Source organism: Scyliorhinus torazame, chromosome 3 (genome assembly GCF_047496885.1).
Source record: "Scyliorhinus torazame isolate Kashiwa2021f chromosome 3, sScyTor2.1, whole genome shotgun sequence".
Classification (NCBI taxonomy): Eukaryota; Metazoa; Chordata; class Chondrichthyes; order Carcharhiniformes; family Scyliorhinidae; genus Scyliorhinus; species Scyliorhinus torazame.
Window position 1 is genome coordinate 347,215,594 of NC_092709.1, and position 26,859 is coordinate 347,242,452.

The following is a 26,859-nucleotide window of genomic DNA, read 5'->3' on the forward strand; positions in this document are numbered from 1 at the left end:
TGGGATACAGCGGGATATTGAGGATACACACACTGTGATAGAGCGGGATATTGAGGACGCACACTGGGACAGAGCGGGATATTGTGGAGATACACTGGGTTACAGTGGGATATTGAGGACACACACTGGGTGTGGGATATTGAGGAGACCCACCGGGATACAGTGGGATATTGAGGAGATAGACTCAGGGATACAGTAGGATATTGAGGACACACACACTGGGACACAGTGGGATGTTGAGGAGACACAGACTGGGACATAGTGGGATGTTGAGGAGATACACACTGGGATACAGCGGGATGTTGAAGAGAGACACTCAGAGATACAGTAGGATGTTGAGGAGATACATACTGGGATACAGCGGGATGTTGAGGAGACACACACTGGGATAGAGCAGGATGTTGAGGAAATACACTCAGGGATACAGCGGAATATTGAGCACACACACTGGGACACAGCGGGATCTTGAGTAGAATACCGGGGGATACTGTGGGATGTTCAGGAGATACACACTGGGATGGAGCAGGATGTTGAGGACACACACACTGGGATAGAGTGGGATATTGAGGTCACACTGGGATAGAGCGGGATATTGAGGACACACACTGGGATAGAGCGGGATATTGAGGTCACACTGGGATAGAGTGGGATATTGAGGACACACACTGGGTTACAGTGGGATATTGAGGAGACACACTGGGTTACAGTGGGATATTGAGGACACACACTGGGATAGAGTGGGATATTGAGGACACACACTGGGTTACAGTGGGATATTCAGGAGACACACTGGGTTACAGTGGGATATTGAGAACACACACTGGATTACAGTGGGATATTGAGGACACACACTGGGATAGAGCGGGATATTGTGGAGATACACTGGGATAGAGTGGGATATTGAGGACACACACTGGGTTACAGTGGGATATTGAGGAGACACACACTGGGTTACAGTGGGATATTGAGGACACACACTGGGTTACAGTGGGATATTGAGGACACACACCGGGATAGAGCGGGAAATTGAGGAGATACACTGAGTTACAGTGGGATATTGAGGACACACACTGGGATGGAGCGGGATATTGAGGACACACACACTGAGTTACAGTGGGATATTGAGGACACACATTGGGTTACAGTGGGATATTGAGGACACACATTTGGTTACAGTGGGATATTGAGGAGACACACTGGGTTACAGTGGGATATTGAGGACACACTGGGTTACAGTGGGATATTGAGGAGACTCACAGTGGGTTACAATGGGATATTGAGGACACACGCTGGATTACATTGGGATGTTGTGGAGACACACTGGGATACAGCGGGATATTGAGGACACACACACTGGGATAGAGTGGGATATTGAGGTCACACTGGGATAGAGCGGGATATTGAGGACGCACACTGAGATAGAGTGGGATATTGAGGACACACACTGGGATACAGTGGGATATTGAGGACACACGTCGGGTGTGGGATATTGAGGAGACACACTGGGTTACAGTGGGATATTGAGGACACACACTGGGTTACAGTGGGATATTGAGGACACACACTGGGTGTGGGATATTGAGGACACACACTGGGTTACAGTGGGATATTGAGGACACACACTGGGATAGAGCGGGATATTGTGGAGATACACTGGGTTACAGTTGGATAATGAGGAGACACACATTGGGTTACAGTGGGATATTGAGGACACACATTTGGTTACAGTGGGATATTGAGGAGACACATTGGGTTACAGTGGGATATTGAGGACACACACTGGGTTACAGTGGGATATTGAGGACACACTGGGTTACAGTGGGATATTGAGGAGACTCACAGTGGGTTACAGTGGGATATTGAGGACACACGCTGGGATAGAGCGGGATATTGAGGAGACACACTGGGTTCAAGTGGGATATTGAGGACACACACTGGATTACATTGGGATATTGAGGAGACACACTGGGATACAGCGGGATATTGAGGATACACACACTGGGATAGAGCGAGATATTGAGGACGCACACTGAGATAGAGTGGGATATTGAGGACACACACTGGGATAGAGTGGGATATTGAGGTCACACACTGGGTGTGGGATATTGAGGACACACACTGGCTTACAGTGGGATATTGAGGACACACACTGGCTTACAGTGGGATATTGAGGACACACACTGGGTGTGGGATATTGAGGACACACACTGGGTTACAGTGGGATATTGAGGAGACACACACTGTGACAGAGCGGGATATTGTGGAGATACACTGGGTTACAGTGGGATATTGTGGAGGTACACTGGGTTACAGTGGGATATTGAGGAGACACACACTATGATAGAGTGGGATATTGAGGATGCACACTGAGATAGAGTGGGATATTGAGGACACACACTGGGATAGAGTGGGATATTGAGGACACACACTGGGTGTGGGATATTAAGGAGACACAGCGGGATACAGTGGGATATTGAGGAGATAGACTCAGGGATACAGTGGGATATTGAGGAGACACACCGGGATACAGTGGGATATTGAGGAGATAGACTCAGGGATACAGTAGGATATTGAGGACACACACACTGGGACACAGTGGGATGTTGAGGAGACACAGACTGGGACACAGTGGGATATTGAGGAGATACACACTGGGATACAGCGGGATGTTGAGGAGAGACACTCAGAGATACAGTGGGATGTTGAGGAGATACATACTGGGGTACAGCAGGATGTTGAGGAGAGACACTGAGAGATACAGTGGGATGTTGAGGAGATACATACTGGGATACAGCGGGATGTTGAGGAGACACACACTGGGATAGAGCAGGATGTTGAGGAAATACACTCAGGGATACAGCGGAATATTGAGCACACACACTGGGACACAGCGGGATCTTGAGCAGAATACCCGGGGATACTGTGGGATGTTCAGGAGATACACACTGGGATGGAGCAGGATGTTGAGGAGCTACACACTGGGATGGAGCAGGATGTTGAGGAGCTACATACAGGGATATAGGGGGATATTGAGGATTCACACACTGGGATATAGCGGGATATTGAGGACACACACACTGGGATAGAGTGGGATATTGAGGTCACACTGGGATAGAGCGGGAAATTGAAGAGATACACTGGGTTACAGTGGGATATTGAGGACACACACTGGGATGGAGCGGAATATTGAGGACACACACACTGAGTTTCAGTGGGATATTGAGGAGACATACATTGGGTTACAGTGGGATATTGAGGACACACATTGGCTTACAGTGGGATATTGAGGACACACATTTGGTTACAGTGGGATATTGAGGAGACACACTGGGTTACAGTGGGATATTGAGGACACACACTAGGTTACAGTGGGATATTGAGGACACACTGGGTTACAGTGGGATATTGAGGAGACTCACAGTGGGTTACAATGGGATATTGAGGACACACACTGGGATAGAGCGGGATATTGAGGACGCACACTGAGATAGAGTGGGATATTGAGGACACACACTGGGATAAAGTGGGATATTGAGGACACACGTCGGGTGTGGGATATTGAGGAGACACACTGGGTTACAGTGGGATATTGAGGACACACACTGGGTTACAGTGGGATATTGAGCACACACACTGGGTGTGGGATATTGAGGACACACACTGGGTTACAGTGGGATATTGAGGACACACACTGGGATAGAGCGGGATATTGTGGAGATACACTGGGTTACAGTTGGATAATGAGGAGACACACATTGGGTTACAGTGGGATATTGAGGACACACATTTGGTTACAGTGGGATATTGAGGAGACACATTGGGTTACAGTGGGATATTGAGGACACACACTGGGTTACAGTGGGATATTGAGGACACACTGGGTTACAGTGGGATATTGAGGAGACTCACAGTGGGTTACAGTGGGATATTGAGGACACACGCTGGGATAGAGCGGGATATTGAGGAGACACACTGGGTTCAAGTGGGATATTGAGGACACACACTGGATTACATTGGGATATTGAGGAGACACACTGGGATACAGCGGGATATTGAGGATACACACACTGGGATAGAGCGAGATATTGAGGACGCACACTGAGATAGAGTGGGATATTGAGGACACACACTGGGATAGAGTGGGATATTGAGGTCACACACTGGGTGTGGGATATTGAGGAGACACACTGGGTTACAGTGGGATATTGAGGACACACACTGGCTTACAGTGGGATATTGAGGACACACACTGGGTGTGGGATATTGAGGACACACGCTGGGTTACAGTGGGATATTGAGGAGACACACACTGTGACAGAGCGGGATATTGTGGAGATACACTGGGTTACAGTGGGATATTGTGGAGATACACTGGGTTACAGTGGGATATTGAGGAGACACACACTATGATAGAGTGGGATATTGAGGATGCACACTGAGATAGAGTGGGATATTGAGGACACACACTGGGATAGAGTGGGATATTGAGGACACACACTGGGTGTGGGATATTGAGGAGACACACCGGGATACAGTGGGATATTGAGGAGATAGACTCAGGGATACAGTGGGATATTGAGGAGACACACCGGGATACAGTGGGATATTGAGGAGATAGACTCAGGGATACAGTAGGATATTGAGGACACACACACTGGGACACAGTGGGATGTTGAGGAGACACAGACTGGGACACAGTGGGATATTGAGGAGATACACACTGGGATACAGCGGGATGTTGAGGAGAGACACTCAGAGATACAGTGGGATGTTGAGGAGATACATACTGGGGTACAGCGGGATGTTGAGGAGAGACACTGAGAGATACAGTGGGATGTTGAGGAGATACATACTGGGATACAGCGGGATGTTGAGGAGACACACACTGGGATAGAGCAGGATGTTGAGGAAATACACTCAGGGATACAGCGGAATATTGAGCACACACACTGGGACACAGCGGGATCTTGAGTAGAATACCCGGGGATACTGTGGGATGTTCAGGAGATACACACTGGGATGGAGCAGGATGTTGAGGAGCTACACACTGGGATGGAGCAGGATGTTGAGGAGCTACATACAGGGATATAGGGGGATATTGAGGATTCACACACTGGGATATAGCGGGATATTGAGGACACACACACTGGGATAGAGTGGGATATTGAGGTCACACTGGGATAGAGCGGGAAATTGAAGAGATACACTGGGTTACAGTGGGATATTGAGGACACACACTGGGATGGAGCGGAATATTGAGGACACACACACTGAGTTTCAGTGGGATATTGAGGAGACATACATTGGGTTACAGTGGGATATTGAGGACACACATTGGCTTACAGTGGGATATTGAGGACACACATTTGGTTACAGTGGGATATTGAGGAGACACACTGGGTTACAGTGGGATATTGAGGACACACACTAGGTTACAGTGGGATATTGAGGACACACTGGGTTACAGTGGGATATTGAGGAGACTCACAGTGGGTTACAATGGGATATTGAGGACACACGCTGGGATAGAGCGGGATATTGAGGAGACATACTGGGTTACAGTGGGATATTGAGGACACACGCTGGGATAGAGCGGGATATTGTGGAGACACACTGGGATACAGCGGGATATTGAGGACACACACTGGGATAGAGTGGGATATTGAGGACACACACTGGGTGTGGGATATTGAGGACACACACTGGGTTACAGTGGGATATTGAGGACACACACTGGGATAGAGTGGGATATTGTGGAGATACACTGGGTTTCAGTTGGATATTGAGGAGACACACACAGGGTTACAGTGGGATATTGAGGACACACACTGGGATAGAGTGGGATATTGTGGAGATACACTGGGTTACAGTTGGATAATGAGGAGACACACATTGGGTTACAGTGGGATATTGAGGACACACATTTGGTTACAGTGGGATATTGAGGAGACACATTGGGTTACAGTGGGATATTGAGGACACACACTGGGTTACAGTGGGATATTGAGGACACACTGGGTTACAGTGGGATATCGAGGAGACTCACAGTGGGTTACAGTGGGATATTGAGGACAGACGCTGGGATAGAGCGGGATATTGAGGAGACACAATGGGTTCAAGTGGGATATTGAGGACACACACTGGATTACATTGGGATATTGAGGAGACACACTGGGATACAGCGGGATATTGAGGATTCACACACTGGGATAGAGCGGGATATTGAGGACGCACACTGGGACAGAGCGGGATATTGTGGAGATACACTGGGTTACAGTGGGATATTGAGGACACACACTGGGTGTGGGATATTGAGGAGACCCACCGGGATACAGTGGGATATTGAGGAGATAGACTCAGGGATACAGTAGGATATTGAGGACACACACACTGGGACACAGTGGGATGTTGAGGAGACACAGACTGGGACATAGTGGGATGTTGAGGAGATACACACTGGGATACAGCGGGATGTTGAAGAGAGACACTCAGAGATACAGTAGGATGTTGAGGAGATACATACTGGGATACAGCGGGATGTTGAGGAGACACACACTGGGATAGAGCAGGATGTTGAGGAAATACACTCAGGGATACAGCGGAATATTGAGCACACACACTGGGACACAGCGGGATCTTGAGTAGAATACCGGGGGATACTGTGGGATGTTCAGGAGATACACACTGGGATGGAGCAGGATGTTGAGGACACACACACTGGGATAGAGTGGGATATTGAGGTCACACTGGGATAGAGCGGGATATTGAGGACACACACTGGGATAGAGCGGGATATTGAGGTCACACTGGGATAGAGTGGGATATTGAGGACACACACTGGGTTACAGTGGGATATTGAGGAGACACACTGGGTTACAGTGGGATATTGAGGACACACACTGGGATAGAGTGGGATATTGAGGACACACACTGGGTTACAGTGGGATATTGAGGAGACACACTGGGTTACAGTGGGATATTGAGAACACACACTGGATTACAGTGGGATATTGAGGACACACACTGGGATAGAGCGGGATATTGTGGAGATACACTGGGATAGAGTGGGATATTGAGGACACACACTGGGTTACAGTGGGATATTGAGGAGACACACACTGGGTTACAGTGGGATATTGAGGACACACACTGGGTTACAGTGGGATATTGAGGACACACACCGGGATAGAGCGGGAAATTGAGGAGATACACTGAGTTACAGTGGGATATTGAGGACACACACTGGGATGGAGCGGGATATTGAGGACACACACACTGAGTTACAGTGGGATATTGAGGACACACATTGGGTTACAGTGGGATATTGAGGACACACATTTGGTTACAGTGGGATATTGAGGAGACACACTGGGTTACAGTGGGATATTGAGGACACACTGGGTTACAGTGGGATATTGAGGAGACTCACAGTGGGTTACAATGGGATATTGAGGACACACGCTGGATTACATTGGGATGTTGTGGAGACACACTGGGATACAGCGGGATATTGAGGACACACACACTGGGATAGAGTGGGATATTGAGGTCACACTGGGATAGAGCGGGATATTGAGGACGCACACTGAGATAGAGTGGGATATTGAGGACACACACTGGGATAAAGTGGGATATTGAGGACACACGTCGGGTGTGGGATATTGAGGAGACACACTGGGTTACAGTGGGATATTGAGGACACACACTGGGTTACAGTGGGATATTGAGGACACACACTGGGTGTGGGATATTGAGGACACACACTGGGTTACAGTGGGATATTGAGGACACACACTGGGATAGAGCGGGATATTGTGGAGATACACTGGGTTACAGTTGGATAATGAGGAGACACACATTGGGTTACAGTGGGATATTGAGGACACACATTTGGTTACAGTGGGATATTGAGGAGACACATTGGGTTACAGTGGGATATTGAGGACACACACTGGGTTACAGTGGGATATTGAGGACACACTGGGTTACAGTGGGATATTGAGGAGACTCACAGTGGGTTACAGTGGGATATTGAGGACACACGCTGGGATAGAGCGGGATATTGAGGAGACACACTGGGTTCAAGTGGGATATTGAGGACACACACTGGATTACATTGGGATATTGAGGAGACACACTGGGATACAGCGGGATATTGAGGATACACACACTGGGATAGAGCGAGATATTGAGGACGCACACTGAGATAGAGTGGGATATTGAGGACACACACTGGGATAGAGTGGGATATTGAGGTCACACACTGGGTGTGGGATATTGAGGACACACACTGGCTTACAGTGGGATATTGAGGACACACACTGGCTTACAGTGGGATATTGAGGACACACACTGGGTGTGGGATATTGAGGACACACACTGGGTTACAGTGGGATATTGAGGAGACACACACTGTGACAGAGCGGGATATTGTGGAGATACACTGGGTTACAGTGGGATATTGTGGAGGTACACTGGGTTACAGTGGGATATTGAGGAGACACACACTATGATAGAGTGGGATATTGAGGATGCACACTGAGATAGAGTGGGATATTGAGGACACACACTGGGATAGAGTGGGATATTGAGGACACACACTGGGTGTGGGATATTGAGGAGACACAGCGGGATACAGTGGGATATTGAGGAGATAGACTCAGGGATACAGTGGGATATTGAGGAGACACACCGGGATACAGTGGGATATTGAGGAGATAGACTCAGGGATACAGTAGGATATTGAGGACACACACACTGGGACACAGTGGGATGTTGAGGAGACACAGACTGGGACACAGTGGGATATTGAGGAGATACACACTGGGATACAGCGGGATGTTGAGGAGAGACACTCAGAGATACAGTGGGATGTTGAGGAGATACATACTGGGGTACAGCGGGATGTTGAGGAGAGACACTGAGAGATACAGTGGGATGTTGAGGAGATACATACTGGGATACAGCGGGATGTTGAGGAGACACACACTGGGATAGAGCAGGATGTTGAGGAAATACACTCAGGGATACAGCGGAATATTGAGCACACACACTGGGACACAGCGGGATCTTGAGCAGAATACCCGGGGATACTGTGGGATGTTCAGGAGATACACACTGGGATGGAGCAGGATGTTGAGGAGCTACACACTGGGATGGAGCAGGATGTTGAGGAGCTACATACAGGGATATAGGGGGATATTGAGGATTCACACACTGGGATATAGCGGGATATTGAGGACACACACACTGGGATAGAGTGGGATATTGAGGTCACACTGGGATAGAGCGGGAAATTGAAGAGATACACTGGGTTACAGTGGGATATTGAGGACACACACTGGGATGGAGCGGAATATTGAGGACACACACACTGAGTTTCAGTGGGATATTGAGGAGACATACATTGGGTTACAGTGGGATATTGAGGACACACATTGGCTTACAGTGGGATATTGAGGACACACATTTGGTTACAGTGGGATATTGAGGAGACACACTGGGTTACAGTGGGATATTGAGGACACACACTAGGTTACAGTGGGATATTGAGGACACACTGGGTTACAGTGGGATATTGAGGAGACTCACAGTGGGTTACAATGGGATATTGAGGACACACGCTGGGATAGAGCGGAATATTGAGGAGACATACTGGGTTACAGTGGGATATTGAGGACACACGCTGGGATAGAGCGGGATATTGTGGAGACACACTGGGATACAGCGGGATATTGAGGACACACACTGGGATAGAGTGGGATATTGAGGACACACACTGGGTGTGGGATATTGAGGACACACACTGGGTTACAGTGGGATATTGAGGACACACACTGGGATAGAGTGGGATATTGTGGAGATACACTGGGTTTCAGTTGGATATTGAGGAGACACACACAGGGTTACAGTGGGATATTGAGGACACACACTGGGATAGAGTGGGATATTGTGGAGATACACTGGGTTACAGTTGGATAATGAGGAGACACACATTGGGTTACAGTGGGATATTGAGGACACACACTGGGATAGAGTGGGATATTGTGGAGATACACTGGGTTTCAGTTGGATATTGAGGAGACACACACAGGGTTACAGTGGGATATTGAGGACACACACTGGGATAGAGTGGGATATTGTGGAGATACACTGGGTTACAGTTGGATAATGAGGAGACACACATTGGGTTACAGTGGGATATTGAGGACACACATTTGGTTACAGTGGGATATTGAGGAGACACATTGGGTTACAGTAGGATATTGAGGACACACACTGGGTTACAGTGGGATATTGAGGACACACTGGGTTACAGTGGGATATCGAGGAGACTCACTGTGGGTTACAGTGGGATATTGAGGACAGACGCTGGGATAGAGCGGGATATTGAGGAGACCCAATGGGTTCAAGTGGGATATTGAGGACACACACTGGATTACATTGGGATATTGAGGAGACACACTGGGATACAGCGGGATATTGAGGATACACACACTGGGATAGAGCGGGATATTGAGGACGCACACTGGGACAGAGCGGGATATTGTGGAGATACACTGGGTTACAGTGGGATATTGAGGACACACACTGGGTGTGGGATATTGAGGAGACCCACCGGGATACAGTGGGATATTGAGGAGATAGACTCAGGGATACAGTAGGATATTGAGGACACACACACTGGGACACAGTGGGATGTTGAGGAGACACAGACTGGGACATAGTGGGATGTTGAGGAGATACACACTGGGATACAGCGGGATATTGAAGAGAGACACTCAGAGATACAGTGGGATGTTGAGGAGATACATACTGGGATACAGCGGGATGTTGAGGAGACACACACTGGGATAGAGCAGGATGATGAGGAAATACACTCAGGGATACAGCGGAATATTGAGCACACACACTGGGACACAGCGGGATCTTGAGTAGAATACCGGGGGATACTGTGGGATGTTCAGGAGATACACACTGGGATGGAGCAGGATGTTGAGGACACACACACTGGGATAGAGTGGGATATTGAGGTCACACTGGGATAGAGCGGGATATTGAGGACACACACTGGGATAGAGCGGGATATTGAGGTCACACTGGGATAGAGTGGGATATTGAGGACACACACTGGGTTACAGTGGGATATTGAGGAGACACACTGGGTTACAGTGGGATATTGAGGACACACACTGGTTTACAGTGGGATATTGAGGAGACACATTGGGTTACAGTGAGATATTGAGGACACACACTGGGATAGAGCGGGATATTGAGGACACACACTGGGATAGAGTGGGATATTGATGACACACACTGGGTTACAGTGGGATATTGAGGACAAACACAGGGTTACATTGGGATATTGAGGACACACACTGGGTTACAGTGGGATATTGAGGACACACACTGGGATAGAGCGGGAAATTGAGGAGATACACTGGGTTACAGTGGGATATTGAGGACACACACTGGGATGGAGCGGGATATTGAGGACACACACACTGAGTTACAGTGGGATATTGAGGAGACATACATTGGGTTACAGTGGGATATTGAGGACACACATTTGGTTACAGTGGGATATTGAGGAGACACACTGGGTTACAGTGGGATATTGAGGATACACTGGGTTACAGTGGGATATTGAGGAGACTCACAGTGGGTTACAATGGGATATTGAGGACACACGCTGGATTACATTGGGATGTTGTGGAGACACACTGGGATACAGCGGGATATTGAGGACACACACACTGGGATAGAGTGGGATATTGAGGTCACACTGGGATAGAGTGGGATATTGAGGACGCACACTGAGATAGAGTGGGATATTGAGGACACACACTGGGATAGAGTGGGATATTGAGGACACACACTGGGTTACAGTGGGATATTGAGGACACACTGGGTTACAGTGGGATATTGAGGAGACTCACAGTGGGTTACAATGGGATATTGAGGACACACGCTGGGATAGAGCGGGATATTGAGGAGACACACTGGGTTCAAGTGGGATATTGAGGACACACACTGGATTACATTGGGATATTGAGGAGACACACTGGGATACAGCGGGATATTGAGGATACACACACTGGGATAGAGTGGGATATTGAGGACGCACACTGAGATAGAGTGGGATATTGAGGTCACACACTGGGTGTGGGATATTGAGGAGACACACTGGGTTAAAGTGGGATATTGAGGACATACACTGGCTTACAGTGGGATATTGAGGACACACACTGGGTGTGGGATATTGAGGACACACACTGGGTTACAGTGGGATATTGAGGAGACACACACTGTGACAGAGCGGGATATTGTGGAGATACACTGGGTTACAGTGGGATATTGTGGAGATACACTGGGTTACAGTGGGATATTGAGGAGACACACACTATGATAGAGTGGGATATTGAGGACGCACACTGAGATAGAGTGGGATATTGAGGACACACACTGGGATAGAGTGGGATATTGAGGACACACACTGGGTGTGGGATATTGAGGAGACACACCGGGATACAGTGGGATATTGAGGAGATAGACTCAGGGATACAGTGGGATATTGAGGAGACACACCGGGATACAGTGGGATATTGAGGAGATAGACTCAGGGATACAGTAGGATATTGAGGACACACACACTGGGACACAGTGGGATGTTGAGGAGACACAGACTGGGACACAGTGGGATATTGAGGACATACACACTGGGATACAGCGGGATGTTGAGGAGAGACACTGAGAGATACAGTGGGATGTTGAGGACACACACACTGGGATAGAGCGGGATGTTGAGGAGAGACACTCAGAGATACAGTGGGATGTTGAGGAGATTCATACTGGGATACAGCAGGATGTTGAGGAGACACACACTGGGATAGAGCAGGATGTTGAGGAAATACACTCAGGGATACAACGGAATATTGAGCACACACACTGGGACACAGCGGGATCTTGAGTAGAATACCGGGGGATACTGTGGGATGTTCAGGAGATACACACTGGGATGGAGCAGGATGTTGAGGACACACACACTGGGATAGAGTGGGATATTGAGGTCACACTGGGATAGAGCGGGATATTGAGGACACACACTGGGATAGAGCGGGATATTGAGGTCACACTGGGATAGAGTGGGATATTGAGGACACACACTGGGTTACAGTGGGATATTGAGGAGACACACTGGGTTACAGTGGGATATTGAGGACACACACTGGTTTACAGTGGGATATTGAGGAGACACACTGGGTTACAGTGAGATATTGAGGACACACACTGGGATAGAGCGGGATATTGAGGACACACACTGGGATAGAGTGGGATATTGATGACACACACTGGGTTACAGTGGGATATTGAGGACAAACACAGGGTTACATTGGGATATTGAGGACACACACTGGGTTACAGTGGGATATTGAGGACACACACTGGGAGAGAGCGGGAAATTGAGGAGATACACTGGGTTACAGTGGGATATTGAGGACACACACTGGGATGGAGCGGGATATTGAGGACATACACACTGAGTTACAGTGGGATATTGAGGAGACATACATTGGGTTACAGCGGGATATTGAGGACACACATTTGGTTACAGTGGGATATTGAGGAGACACACTGGGTTACAGTGGGATATTGAGGATACACTGGGTTACAGTGGGATATTGAGGAGACTCACAGTGGGTTACAATGGGATATTGAGGACACACGCTGGATTACATTGGGATGTTGTGGAGACACACTGGGATACAGCGGGATATTGAGGACACACACACTGGGATAGAGTGGGATATTGAGGTCACACTGGGATAGAGTGGGATATTGAGGACGCACACTGAGATAGAGTGGGATATTGAGGACACACACTGGGATAGAGTGGGATATTGAGGACACACACTGGGTTACAGTGGGATATTGAGGACACACTGGGTTACAGTGGGATATTGAGGAGACTCACAGTGGGTTACAATGGGATATTGAGGACACACGCTGGGATAGAGCGGGATATTGAGGAGACACACTGGGTTCAAGTGGGATATTGAGGACACACACTGGATTACATTGGGATATTGAGGAGACACACTGGGATACAGCGGGATATTGAGGATACACACACTGGGATAGAGTGGGATATTGAGGACGCACACTGAGATAGAGTGGGATATTGAGGTCACACACTGGGTGTGGGATATTGAGGAGACACACTGGGTTAAAGTGGGATATTGAGGACATACACTGGCTTACAGTGGGATATTGAGGACACACACTGGGTGTGGGATATTGAGGACACACACTGGGTTACAGTGGGATATTGAGGAGACACACACTGTGACAGAGCGGGATATTGTGGAGATACACTGGGTTACAGTGGGATATTGTGGAGATACACTGGGTTACAGTGGGATATTGAGGAGACACACACTATGATAGAGTGGGATATTGAGGACGCACACTGAGATAGAGTGGGATATTGAGGACACACACTGGGATAGAGTGGGATATTGAGGACACACACTGGGTGTGGGATATTGAGGAGACACACCGGGATACAGTGGGATATTGAGGAGATAGACTCAGGGATACAGTGGGATATTGAGGAGACACACCGGGATACAGTGGGATATTGAGGAGATAGACTCAGGGATACAGTAGGATATTGAGGACACACACACTGGGACACAGTGGGATGTTGACGAGACACAGACTGGGACACAGTGGGATATTGAGGACATACACACTGGGATACAGCGGGATGTTGAGGAGAGACACTGAGAGATACAGTGGGATGTTGAGGACACACACACTGGGATAGAGCGGGATGTTGAGGAGAGACACTCAGAGATACAGTGGGATGTTGAGGAGATTCATACTGGGATACAGCGGGATGTTGAGGAGACACACACTGGGATAGAGCAGGATGTTGAGGAAATACACTCAGGGATACAACGGAATATTGAGCACACACACTGGGACACAGCGGGATCTTGAGTAGAATACCCGGGGATACTGTGGGATGTTCAGGAGATACACACTGGGATGGAGCAGGATGTTGAGGAGCTACACACTGGGATGGAGCAGGATGTTGAGGAGCTACATACAGGGATATAGGGGGATATTGAGGATTCACACACTGGGATATAGCGGGATATTGAGGACACACACACTGGGATAGAGTGGGATATTGAGGTCACACTGGGATAGAGCGGGAAATTGAAGAGATACACTGGGTTACAGTGGGATATTGAGGACACACACTGGGATGGAGCGGGATATTGAGGACACACACATTGAGTTTCAGTGGGATATTGAGGAGACACACATTGAGTTTCAGTGGGATATTGAGGAGACACACTGGGTTACAGTGGGATAGTGAGGACACACACTAGGTTACAGTGGGATATTGAGGACACACTGGGTTACAGCGGGATATTGAGGACACACACTAGGTTACAGTGGGATATTGAGGACACACTGGGTTACAGTGGGATATTGAGGAGACTCACAGTGGGTTACAATGGGATATTGAGGACACACGCTGGGGTAGAGCGGGATATTGAGGAGACATACTGGGTTACAGTGGGATATTGAGGACACACACTGGATTACATTGGAATATTGTGGAGACACACTGGGATACAGCGGGATATTGAGGACACACACACTGGGATAGAGTGGGATATTGAGGTCACACTGGGATAGAGCGGGATATTGAGGACGCACACTGAGATAGAGTGGGATATTGAGGACACACACTGGGATAGAGTGGGATACTGAGGACACACACTGGGATAGTGTGGGATATTGAGGACACACACTGGGTGTGGGATATTGAGGAGACACACTGGGTTACAGTGGGATATTGAGGACACAGACTGGGTTACAGTGGGATATTGAGGACAGACACTGGGTGTGGGATATTGAGGACACACACTGGGTTACAGTGGGATATTGAGGACACACACTGGGATAGAGCGGGATATTGTGGAGATACACTGGGTTTCAGTTGGATATTGAGGAGACACACATTGGGTTACAGTGGGATATTGAGGACACACACTGGGATAGAGTGGGATATTGTGGAGATACACTGGGTTACAGTGGGATATTGAGGAGACACACATTGGGTTACAGTGGGATATTGAGGACACACATTTGGTTACAGTGGGATATTGAGGACACACTGGGTTACAGTGGGATATCGAGGAGACTCACAGTGGGTTACAGTGGGATATTGAGGACACACGCTGGGATAGAGCGGGATATTGAGGAGACACACTGGGTTCAAGTGGGATATTGAGGACACACACTGGATTACATTGGGATATTGAGGAGACACACTGGGATACAGCGGGATATGGAGGATACACACACTGGGATAGAGCGGGATATTGAGGATGCACACTGGGACAGAGTGGGATATTGTGGAGATACACTGGGTTACAGTGGGATATTGTGGAGATACACTGGGTTACAGTGGGATATTGAGGAGTCACACACTATGATAGAGCGGGATATTGAGGACGCACACTGAGATAGAGTGGGATATTGAGGACACACACTGGGTGTGGGATATTGAGGAGACCCACCGGGATACAGTGGGATATTGAGGAGATAGACTCAGGGATACAGTAGGATATTAAGGACACACACACTGGGACACAGTGGGATGTTGAGGAGACACAGACTGGGACATAGTGGGATGTTGAGGAGATACACACTGGGATACAGCGGGATGTTGAGGAGAGACACTCAGCGATACAGTGGGATGTTGAGGAGATACATACTGGGATACAGCGGGATGTTGAGGAGACACACACTGGGATAGAGCAGGATGTTGAGGAAATACACTCAGGGACACAGCGGAATATTCAGCACACAGACTGGGACACAGCGGGACCTTGAGTAGAATACCGGGGGATACTGTGGGATGTTCAGGAGATACAAACTGGGATGGAGCAGGATGTTGAGGAGCTACACACTGGGATGGAGCAGGATGTTGAGGAGCTACATACAGGGATATAGTGGGATATTGAGGATTTACACACTGGGATATAGCGGGATATTGAGGACACACACACTGGGATAGAGTGGGATATTGAGGACACACACTGGGTTACAGTGGGATATTGAGGAGACACACTGGGTTACAGTGGGATATTAAGGACACACACTGGATTACAGTGGGATATTGAGGACACACACTGGGATAGTTCGGGATATTGTGGCGATACACTGGGATAGAGTGGGATATTGAGGACACACACTGGGTTACAGTGGGATATTGAGGAGACACATTGAGTGACAGTGGGATATTGAGGACACACACTGGGATAGAGTGGGATATTGAGGAGAGACACACTGGGATAGAGCCGGACATTGAGGACACACACTGGGATAGAGCGGGATATTGAGGACACATTGGGTTACAGTGGGATATTGAGGGCATACACTGGTTTACAGTGGGATATTGAGGAGACACACTGGGTTACAGTGAGATATTGAGGACACACACTGGGATAGAGCAGGATATTGAGGACACACACTGGGTTCCAGTGGGATATTGAGGAGACACACACTGGGTTACAGTGGGATATTGAGGACACACACTGGTTTACAGTGGGATATTGAGGACACACACTGGGATAGAGTGGGATATTGAGGACACACACTGGGTTACATTGGGATATTGAGGACACACACTGGGTTACAGTGGGATATTGAGGACACACACTGGGATAGAGCGGGAAATTGAGGACACACACTGGGTTACAGTGGGATATTGAGGACACACACTGGGATGGAGCGGGATATTGAGGACACACACACAGTTACAGTGGGATATTGAGGAGACACACACTGGGTTACAGTGGGATATTGAGGAGACACACACTGGGTTACAGTGGGATATTGAGGAGACACATTTGGTTACAGTGGGATATTGAGGACACACTGGGTTACAGTGGGATATTAAGGAGACTCACAGTGGGTTACAATGGGATATTGAGGACACACGCTGGGATAGAGCGGGATATTGAGGAGACACACTGGGTTACAGTGGGATATTGAGGACACACACTGGATTACATTGGGATATTGTGGAGACACACTGGGATACAGCGGGATATTGAGGACACACACACTGGGATAGAGTGGGATATTGAGGTCACACTGGGATAGAGCGGCATATTGAGGACACACACTGGATTACATTGGGATATTGAGGACACACACTGGGTTACATTGGGATATTGAGGACACACACTGGGATAGAGCGGGATATTGAGGAGACACACTGGGTTTCCGTGGGATATTGAGGAGACGCACACTGGGTTACAGTGGGATATTGAGGAGACACACACTGGGTTACAGTGGGATATTGAGGGCACACACTGGGATAGAGTGGGATATTGAGGACACACACTGGGTTACAGTGGGATATTGAGGACACACACTGGGTTACAGTGGGATATTGAGGAGATACACTGGGATAGAGCGGGATATTGTGGAGACACACACTGGGTTACAGTGGGATATTGAGGACACACACTGTGTTACAGTGGGAATTTGAGGAGAGACACACTGGGTTACAGTGGGATATTGAGGACACACACTGGGTTACAGAGGGATATTGAGGACACACACTGGGATAGAGCGGGATATTGAGGAGACACACTGGATTTCCGTGGGATATTGAGGAGACACACACTGGGTTACAGTGGGATATTGAGGACACACACTGGGTTACAGTGGGATATTGAGGACAGACACTGGGTTACAGTGGGATATTAAGGACACACATTTGGTTACAGTGGGATATTGAGGAGACACACTGGGTTACAGTGGAATATTGAGGACACACACTGGGTTACAGTGGGATATTGAGGACACACTGGGTTACAGTGGGATATTGAGGAGACTCACAGTGGGTTACAGTGGGATATTGAGGACACACGCTGGAATAGAGCGGGATATTGAGGACACACACTGGGTTACAGTGGGATATTGAGGACACACACTGGATTACATTGGGATATTGAGGACACACACTGGGTTACAGTGGGATATTGAGGAGACACACACTGGGTTACAGTGGGATATTGAGGACACACCCTGGGCTACAGTGGGACATTGAGGAGATACACTGGGATAGAGCGGGATATTGTGGAGACACACACTGTGTTACAGTGGGATATTGAGGACACACACTGGGTTACAGTGGGATATTGAGGAGAGACACTGGGTTACATTGGGATATTGAGGACACACACTGGGTTACAGTGGGATATTGAGGACACACACTGGGATAGAGTGGGATATTGAGGACACACACTGGGTGTGGGATATTGAGGACACACACTGGGTTACAGTGGGATAATGAGGACACACACTGGATTTCCGTGGGATATTGAGGAGAAACACACTGGGTTACAGTGGGATATTGAGGAGACACACTGGGTTACTGTGGGATATTGAAGTGACACACACTGGGTTCCAGTGGAATATTGAGGAGACACACACTGGGTTACAGTGGGATATTGAGGAGACACACTGGGTTACAGAGGGATATTGAGGGCACACACTGGGTTACAGTGGGATATTGAGGAGACACACCGGGATAGTGTGGGATATTGAGGGGACACACTGGGTTACAGTGGGATATTGAGGACACACACTGGGTTACAGTGGGATATTGAGGGGACACACTGGGTTACAGTGGGATATTGAAGACACACACTGGATTACAGTGGGATATTGAGGAGACATACTGGGTTACAGTGGGATATTGAGGACACACACTGGGATAGAGCGGGATGTTGAGGACACACACTGGCTTACAGTGGGATATTGCGGACACACACTGGGTTACAGCGGGATATTGAGGAGACACACACTGGGACACAGTGGGATATTGAGGAGACACACTGGGATAGAGTGGGTTGAGGACACACACTGGGTTACAGTGGGATATTGAGTACACACACTGGGATAGAGTGGGATATTGGGGACACACACTGGGATAGAGTGGGATTTTGAGGTCACACACTGTGTTACAGTGGGGTATTGAGTACACACACTGGGATAGAGTGGGATATTGGGGACACACACTTGGACACAGTGGGATATTGAGGACACACACTGGGTTACAGTGGGTGATTGAGGACACACACTGGGATAGAGTGGGATATTGAGGACACACACTGGGATACAGTGGGCTGAGGACACAGACTGGATTACAGTGTGATATTGAGGACACACACTGGGATAGAGTGGGACATTGGGGACACACATTGGGATAGAGTGGGATATTGAGGACACACACTGGGTAACAGTGGGATATTGAGGACACACACTGGGTTACAGTGGGATATTGAGGACACACACTGGGTTACAGTGGGATATTGAGGACACACACTGGGTTACAGTGGGATTTTGAGGACACACACTGGGTTACAGTGGGATATTGAGGACACACACTGGGTTACAGTGGGATATTGAGGACACACACTGGGTTACAGTGGGGTATTGAGTACACACACTGGGATAGAGTGGGATATTGGGGACACACACTTGGACACAGTGGGATATTGAGGACACACACTGGGTTACAGTGGGTGATTGAGGACACACACTGGGATAGAGTGGGATATTGAGGACACACACTGGGATACAGTGGGCTGAGGACACAGACTGGATTACAGTGTGATATTGAGGACACACACTGGGTTACAGCGGGATATTGAGGAGACACACACTGGGACACAGTGGGATATTGAGGAGACACACTGGGATAGAGTGGGTTGAGGACACACACTGGGTTACAGTGGGATATTGAGTACACACACTGGGATAGAGTGGGATATTGGGGACACACACTGGGATAGAGTGGGATTTTGAGGTCACACACTGTGTTACAGTGGGGTATTGAGTACACACACTGGGATAGAGTGGGATATTGGGGACACACACTTGGACACAGTGGGATATTGAGGACACACACTGGGTTACAGTGGGTGATTGAGGACACACACTGGGATAGAGTGGGATATTGAGGACACACACTGGGATACAGTGGGCTGAGGACACAGACTGGATTACAGTGTGATATTGAGGACACACACTGGGATAGAGTGGGACATTGAGGACACACATTGGGATAGAGTGGGATATTGAGGACACACACTGGGTAACAGTGGGATATTGAGGACACACACTGGGTTACAGTGGGATATTGAGGACACACACTGGGTTACAGTGGGATATTGAGGACACACACTGGGTTACAGTGGGATTTTGAGGACACACACTGGGTTACAGTGGGATATTGAGGACACACACTGGGTTACAGTGGGATATTGAGGACACACACTGGGTTACAGTGGGATATTGAGGACACACACTGGATTACAGTGGGATTTTGAGGACAGACACTGGGTTACAGTGTGTTGAGGAGACACACTCAGGGATACAGCGGGACATTGAGGAGATACACTCAGGGTTACAGTGGTGTATTGAGGACACACACACTGGGTTACAGTGGGGTATTGAGGACACACACACTGGGTTACAGTGGGCTGCAAAGGACTGACAAAATGGTAAACAACAGGATATCAGCACGTGGAATTTCTTTTTATAATCATTCTTTGCATTTGGACGTTGCTGGCAAGATCAACATTTGTTGCCCAGCCCTGATACGATAGAGACGCGAGTGGTGAGAATGAGATAAATGGGACACTCACACTGTGGAACACTGGGAGGTGGAAAAGTCTGGGAATTTGGCTGATGCACCATTCCACACACTCGTGGCCTCCACAGGCAAGGTCAGGCCGTCCATTATTGCCTGTCCATTGAAAAGGCACTAATCCACTGTGAGGGTTAGTGAGATAATTCCACGGCAGCATAGAGTAAACCACACAGGATTAGAGTCACACAGAGGGTCAGAGCATCAACATACTGAGCCAAAGAAAAGTAAAATACTGCAGACGCTGGAAGTCTGAAATGAGAACAGAAAATCCTGGATAAACTCAGCTAGTCCGGCAGCATCTGTGGAGAGAGAAACACATTTAACATTTTGAGGCCATTGACCCTTCTACAGAACTGAAGACGGATAGAAATGTGATTCATGCTATACTGGGAGGGGGGAGGGACTGGGGCAGAATGGAAAATCAGTGATAGGTTGGCAGTAAGGAGAGATTGACAAATTGGTCATGGACATGAGGCGGAGGGGGTGTGAATGGTGTCATTAGGGATTGAGGAGTGTTAATAATGGCAAAGGTAGGGTAGCAGAATTTGTTAATTGGACAAGAGAGATCAGTGCTCAGAGGGAGCAGAACGAACAACACGGGGCAATGGCCACGTGGAGGAGGGGTTGGATTGAAGTCAGGGGAACCGAATAACAAAAACCAAAAAGACAGGTGAAGATGGAGGGGAAAGCTCACAGCGTGAAGCTGTTGAACTCAGTGTTAACTCCAGAAGGCTGTAACGTGCCGAATCGGAAGATGAGGTGCATAGCAGTAGGCCAAGGGCGGACATGTGGGCATGGGAGCAAGGGCGCTGAGCTGAAATGGCGGGCAAAATGGGCCTACTGTATTCAACTGCTCCCAATGTGGTCTCCTCTGCATTGGAGTGACTAAAACGCAGACTGAGTGACTGCTTTGCCGGATATCTTCGCTCAGTCCGCAAACATGACCCCAACCTTCCCGTTGTATGCCATTTCAACTCAGCACCTCGCTCTCATGCCCACACGCCTATTGAGGCCTTCTGCATTGCTCCAGTGATGCCCAAAGCAGAGTAGGCAGAGTGCAACTAGCGGTGAGTGGCACTGGTAGTTCAGTAAGTGTGGGAGTTTAAGGGTTGATCTCTTGCCTTAGAATCTAGTATTGATTGCTGCTAGTTCTTTGATAGCATCCATTGGTGATAGGATTTAAATTCTAGAGGGTAGACAGTGAAAATCAGTCTCTCCTCGTGGTTGGGGGCTGGGAGGTGGGATTAATGCATTTTTACACTAGTTTTTGCCAGTGCAGGCTTGATGGGCCAAAGAGGTTCTTCTGTACTGTCTGATTCTGTGATTCTTTCACTGACTTTCCATTCTGTTCCAGCCCCCTCTCCAAGTATATAATTCATCACATTTCCATTGCCCTTCAATTCTGTGGAAGGGTCACATGAACATAAAACTGTGTTTCTGTCATAACCCACACAAGACTTACGAAGTGGCGATGATTAAACTCCCCGTGAGCCTCACTGAATACGAGCTCCCCCGTTAAAGAGGGCGGGGGACCCTGAACCATGTATAGCTAAACTTCTGTATAAGGTCGGCCAGTTCCGATACCGACAGGAAGGAGCGACGTGGCTGGGATCTTTTCTGCTGTGTTAATAATAGTCATCGTAACAAAACTTTCTTTCTTTCTACAACTCGGACTCCCTTTGGGGTCTAGCAAAGTTTGCCTCTCCACAGATGCTGCCAGACCTACTAAATTTAACCCGCATTATCTGTTTTTAATTCATTCAGCTAGTTACAAACCAAATGTAATATTGCACAATGGGCCTTCCTCACCACTTTGCGATTATTTATATCGCAGATCGATTTATCCTGGTCAGGACCGAATACATTTCCTTACCCTGATTGGCAATACGAGGCTCTGATTCCACTGAGGATTGGCATTTTTCTCAATGATCTTACTGCAGACCTGAAAGATTGAGAGATAATCGTTCACTCTTTCAGTAAAGAAGCTTTTCCTGAATTTCTGCTTCGATTTATTAGAAACTACCTCATATGTCTTTGCAGACCTTTACAAGTGGAAAATGTGCTCTCCAGGTCTACCCTGTTGAACCTGTTCTTAATTCCCAAGACATTGGCCAGATCACACCCCAGTCACCTCTTTCCTCAACAAAATTGCCCGTTCACTGTTGACCTCTCTCAATTACCCCATTCACTCGTCGCGTCACCCAATTGCCCCCATTCATTGGTCCCCTCACTCAATAGTTCAATAGTCCTCTCACTCAATTACCCCATTTACTGACCCCCTTCCCTGTTATACATCAAAAAGAGCAGTGGTCTTCATGCCGACCCCTGGGAAACCCTACTCTATAATGTCCTCCAATTTCAAAACAACCATTCACCACAATCTCTTCCTTCTGCCCCTTAACTGATCTGATATTCAAGCATCCCTGTGCCTTTAATCATCTGTGCTTTGAACTTGCTAACAAGTCTATAATGTGGCTTTTGTCAAACACTTTTTGAAAGGCCATGTGAACAGCAGTTGCACTACCCTCATTAACCCTCTGCGTAACTTCATCAAAGAACTCGGTCAAGTCAGGAATGTGGTGTGTGCAATGCGTTTGGGTGGAAGAGGTGACTCGATGGGACTTTCCACTGAGGGTTTCCTCACCTCATGTTTGGGTCTGTTGTTGACTGATTCAGGGGTTCGGTGGGTGGGGGTGGGGGGGGTGGTGGAGGTGGGGGAGGGGGATCACAGGGGATTGGGGGTAGAGTACTAGATTGGATTGAGGAGCGGTTGACTGATAGAAAGCAGGGGGTCGGGATAAATGGGTCCTTCTCTGGCTCGCGAACTGTAACTAGAGGGGATGATCCTTATACGGTGCGCCACCCTGTCTCACTGAGCTCTGGCTTCCAGACGAGTGATTTCAAATTCCTCTTTCAAAATTCATACTTTCAAATCTTTTTTTAAATGATGCTTTCCCTCCGCTGCTTCCATCAAGGTTTCACTTTCAGGTTTCACACCTCACCCCTCAGGTTTCCTTTGTCTTAAAGTCTTTTACACACACTCTGGGATCCAGCCACCGATTTCGACAATTATTTCAAATTCTGACTCCCAAACTGTAGTAATTTCTCACAAGTCTTTATCCACTCAGGTATATAATGAGATGCAGACTGGCAGTGATTGGCACATAGGATGTGCAGTAAGCATACAACACAGCACAGCCACTCACCAGACAGGACACTACCACTATAAAACCAGAGGGCACTAGGTTTCCCGCTCTCTCGGGACCCAGCTACTGAGACAGTCAGAGTCCACGAGCGAGCAAGCACAAACACCATGCGGTAGCTAGTAAGTCTGGTCAGGCTACTACAAGGTCACTAGTCATATCAGTATAGTGTCGACCCACAGCTGAATATGTACAGCAGTTCATCTAGTTGAATAAAACAGTGTTGGATCTTCTCCTGTGTTAGACGTCTGTTTCTAACTTCCCTGCATCGAGTGCCGTCCATATCGAACCAACCTGCCTAACACATCAAACACCACTACAGATATCTTTCTGGCCTCTCACAATCCAAAGCCTTTTCAACTCGTTGTGACTTTAGTGAACAGTAATCTGTCTGGTTACCAGTTTTCTCTGTTCTGTTAACTCTAGGCTTCTTGGAAACTTCTCTTCTTTTCTCTAGTTTCCTTCACAAGCTGTACTTTAGGTTTCTGGCATCTGTTTGCATTACCATAATCCATAGTATGACTTTTCTTCCAGCAAGGTTGAGAGATGTTCCCTCTTTAGCCTTCAAAAACAAACAGCTTCTAGCTGGGCTGCCTTCTTTCTCGCTGTCTATCTCCAACTGCAATCCAATTAACCAAACTAAACCTGAAAAGCTTTGCCACCTGACAAGGCCCCAGTTGCGAAGCAACCACTGCTGGTTTGTTTATTCTTCACACTGTAGCCTTCTCTAAGCACAATAGAATTACAGTTGGAATTGAAACCAACCCCCACACATGCAAGCACCTTTGTCCATCATGAATCTAACTATAGGCAGAGAAACGCAAAATTAAACCCTCTTAAAACAATACTGTATTTCTAATATTTACCAATACAAATATAATTCCCTTAAAACTATCTTTATTTTCCTAACAATTTCCAACAATAGGTGATATTAATATTGCACCTCTGTTTGTGTGGGACACATTGGCCACTCATTTTGTCAACATGGCGTTTCACAGGACCATTATACCATGAAACAAAATTCAACACTGAGGAACAGAATGCGACATTAGGTCAAATCTGCAAAAGTTTGATTAAAGTGGCAAGTTTCAAGGAGTTTCTTAAAGGGGAAGAGAGAAGTGGGGAGGTAGCGAGGCAAAGAGAGAGAATACTAGAACAAATGGCCCAGACAACCGAACATAGAGTGATTCACTTCAGGCCAAAACCTCAAGAGGCCAGAATTAGGGGGTTACGGATATCTCAGAGAGTTGAAGAAGAGATTGGGAGAGGGGAACGATTTTAGAACTTGCATGCGATGTTGCTTAACTGGGAACCAATCAAAGTCAGTTTCAGCACATGGATGGTAGGTGAATAGTAATATAATAATCACTTATTGTCACAAGTTGGCTTCAATGAAGTTACTGTGAAAAGCCCCTAGTTGCCACATTCCAGCACCTGTTCGGGGAGGCTGGAACGGGAATTGAACCCGCGCTGCTGGGCTTGCTCTGCATTACAAGCCAGCTGTCTTAGCCCACTGTGCTAAACCAGCCCTGGTTCCTGGAATGGAACATGGTGCAAGTTAGCTACCCAATTAATTCCTCTCAAAACCATTAAAACATAACCAAATCGTCCGTCAACATTTTATAATCCAGGAATTACAAGGCTAGTTTATGATCCCTCATTATAATCTGAACTTGGAGCCCTGGTAACATTCTGATGAATTTGTGTTACACGCTTCCCATGGCCAACTTATTCTTCCTAAGCTCCAATGCCTTGAACTGTACACAGTACTCCAGATGTAGCCTTACTAGAGCTTTGTATAGTCTTTAATATAAAGATTAACATTATGTTGGACTTTATGATTAGTCTTTATACTGGATCAGTACAGTTTTACGATCTGAGTACCTGAACTCTTTC

The 26,859-nt window shown here is 47.8% G+C and overlaps 1 protein-coding gene across 1 annotated transcript in view; it reads right to left on the reverse strand.

The window, feature by feature from the left end:
* dysf (dysferlin, limb girdle muscular dystrophy 2B (autosomal recessive)) overlaps nt 1–26,859 on the reverse strand; it is a 427,787-nt gene that overhangs the window by 287,437 nt on the left and 113,491 nt on the right. Inside the window, exon 14 of the mRNA XM_072497740.1 lies at nt 23,634–23,702. Within this exon, the coding sequence (XP_072353841.1) occupies nt 23,634–23,702 (69 nt within the window). The remainder of the gene's footprint in view (nt 1–23,633; nt 23,703–26,859) is intronic.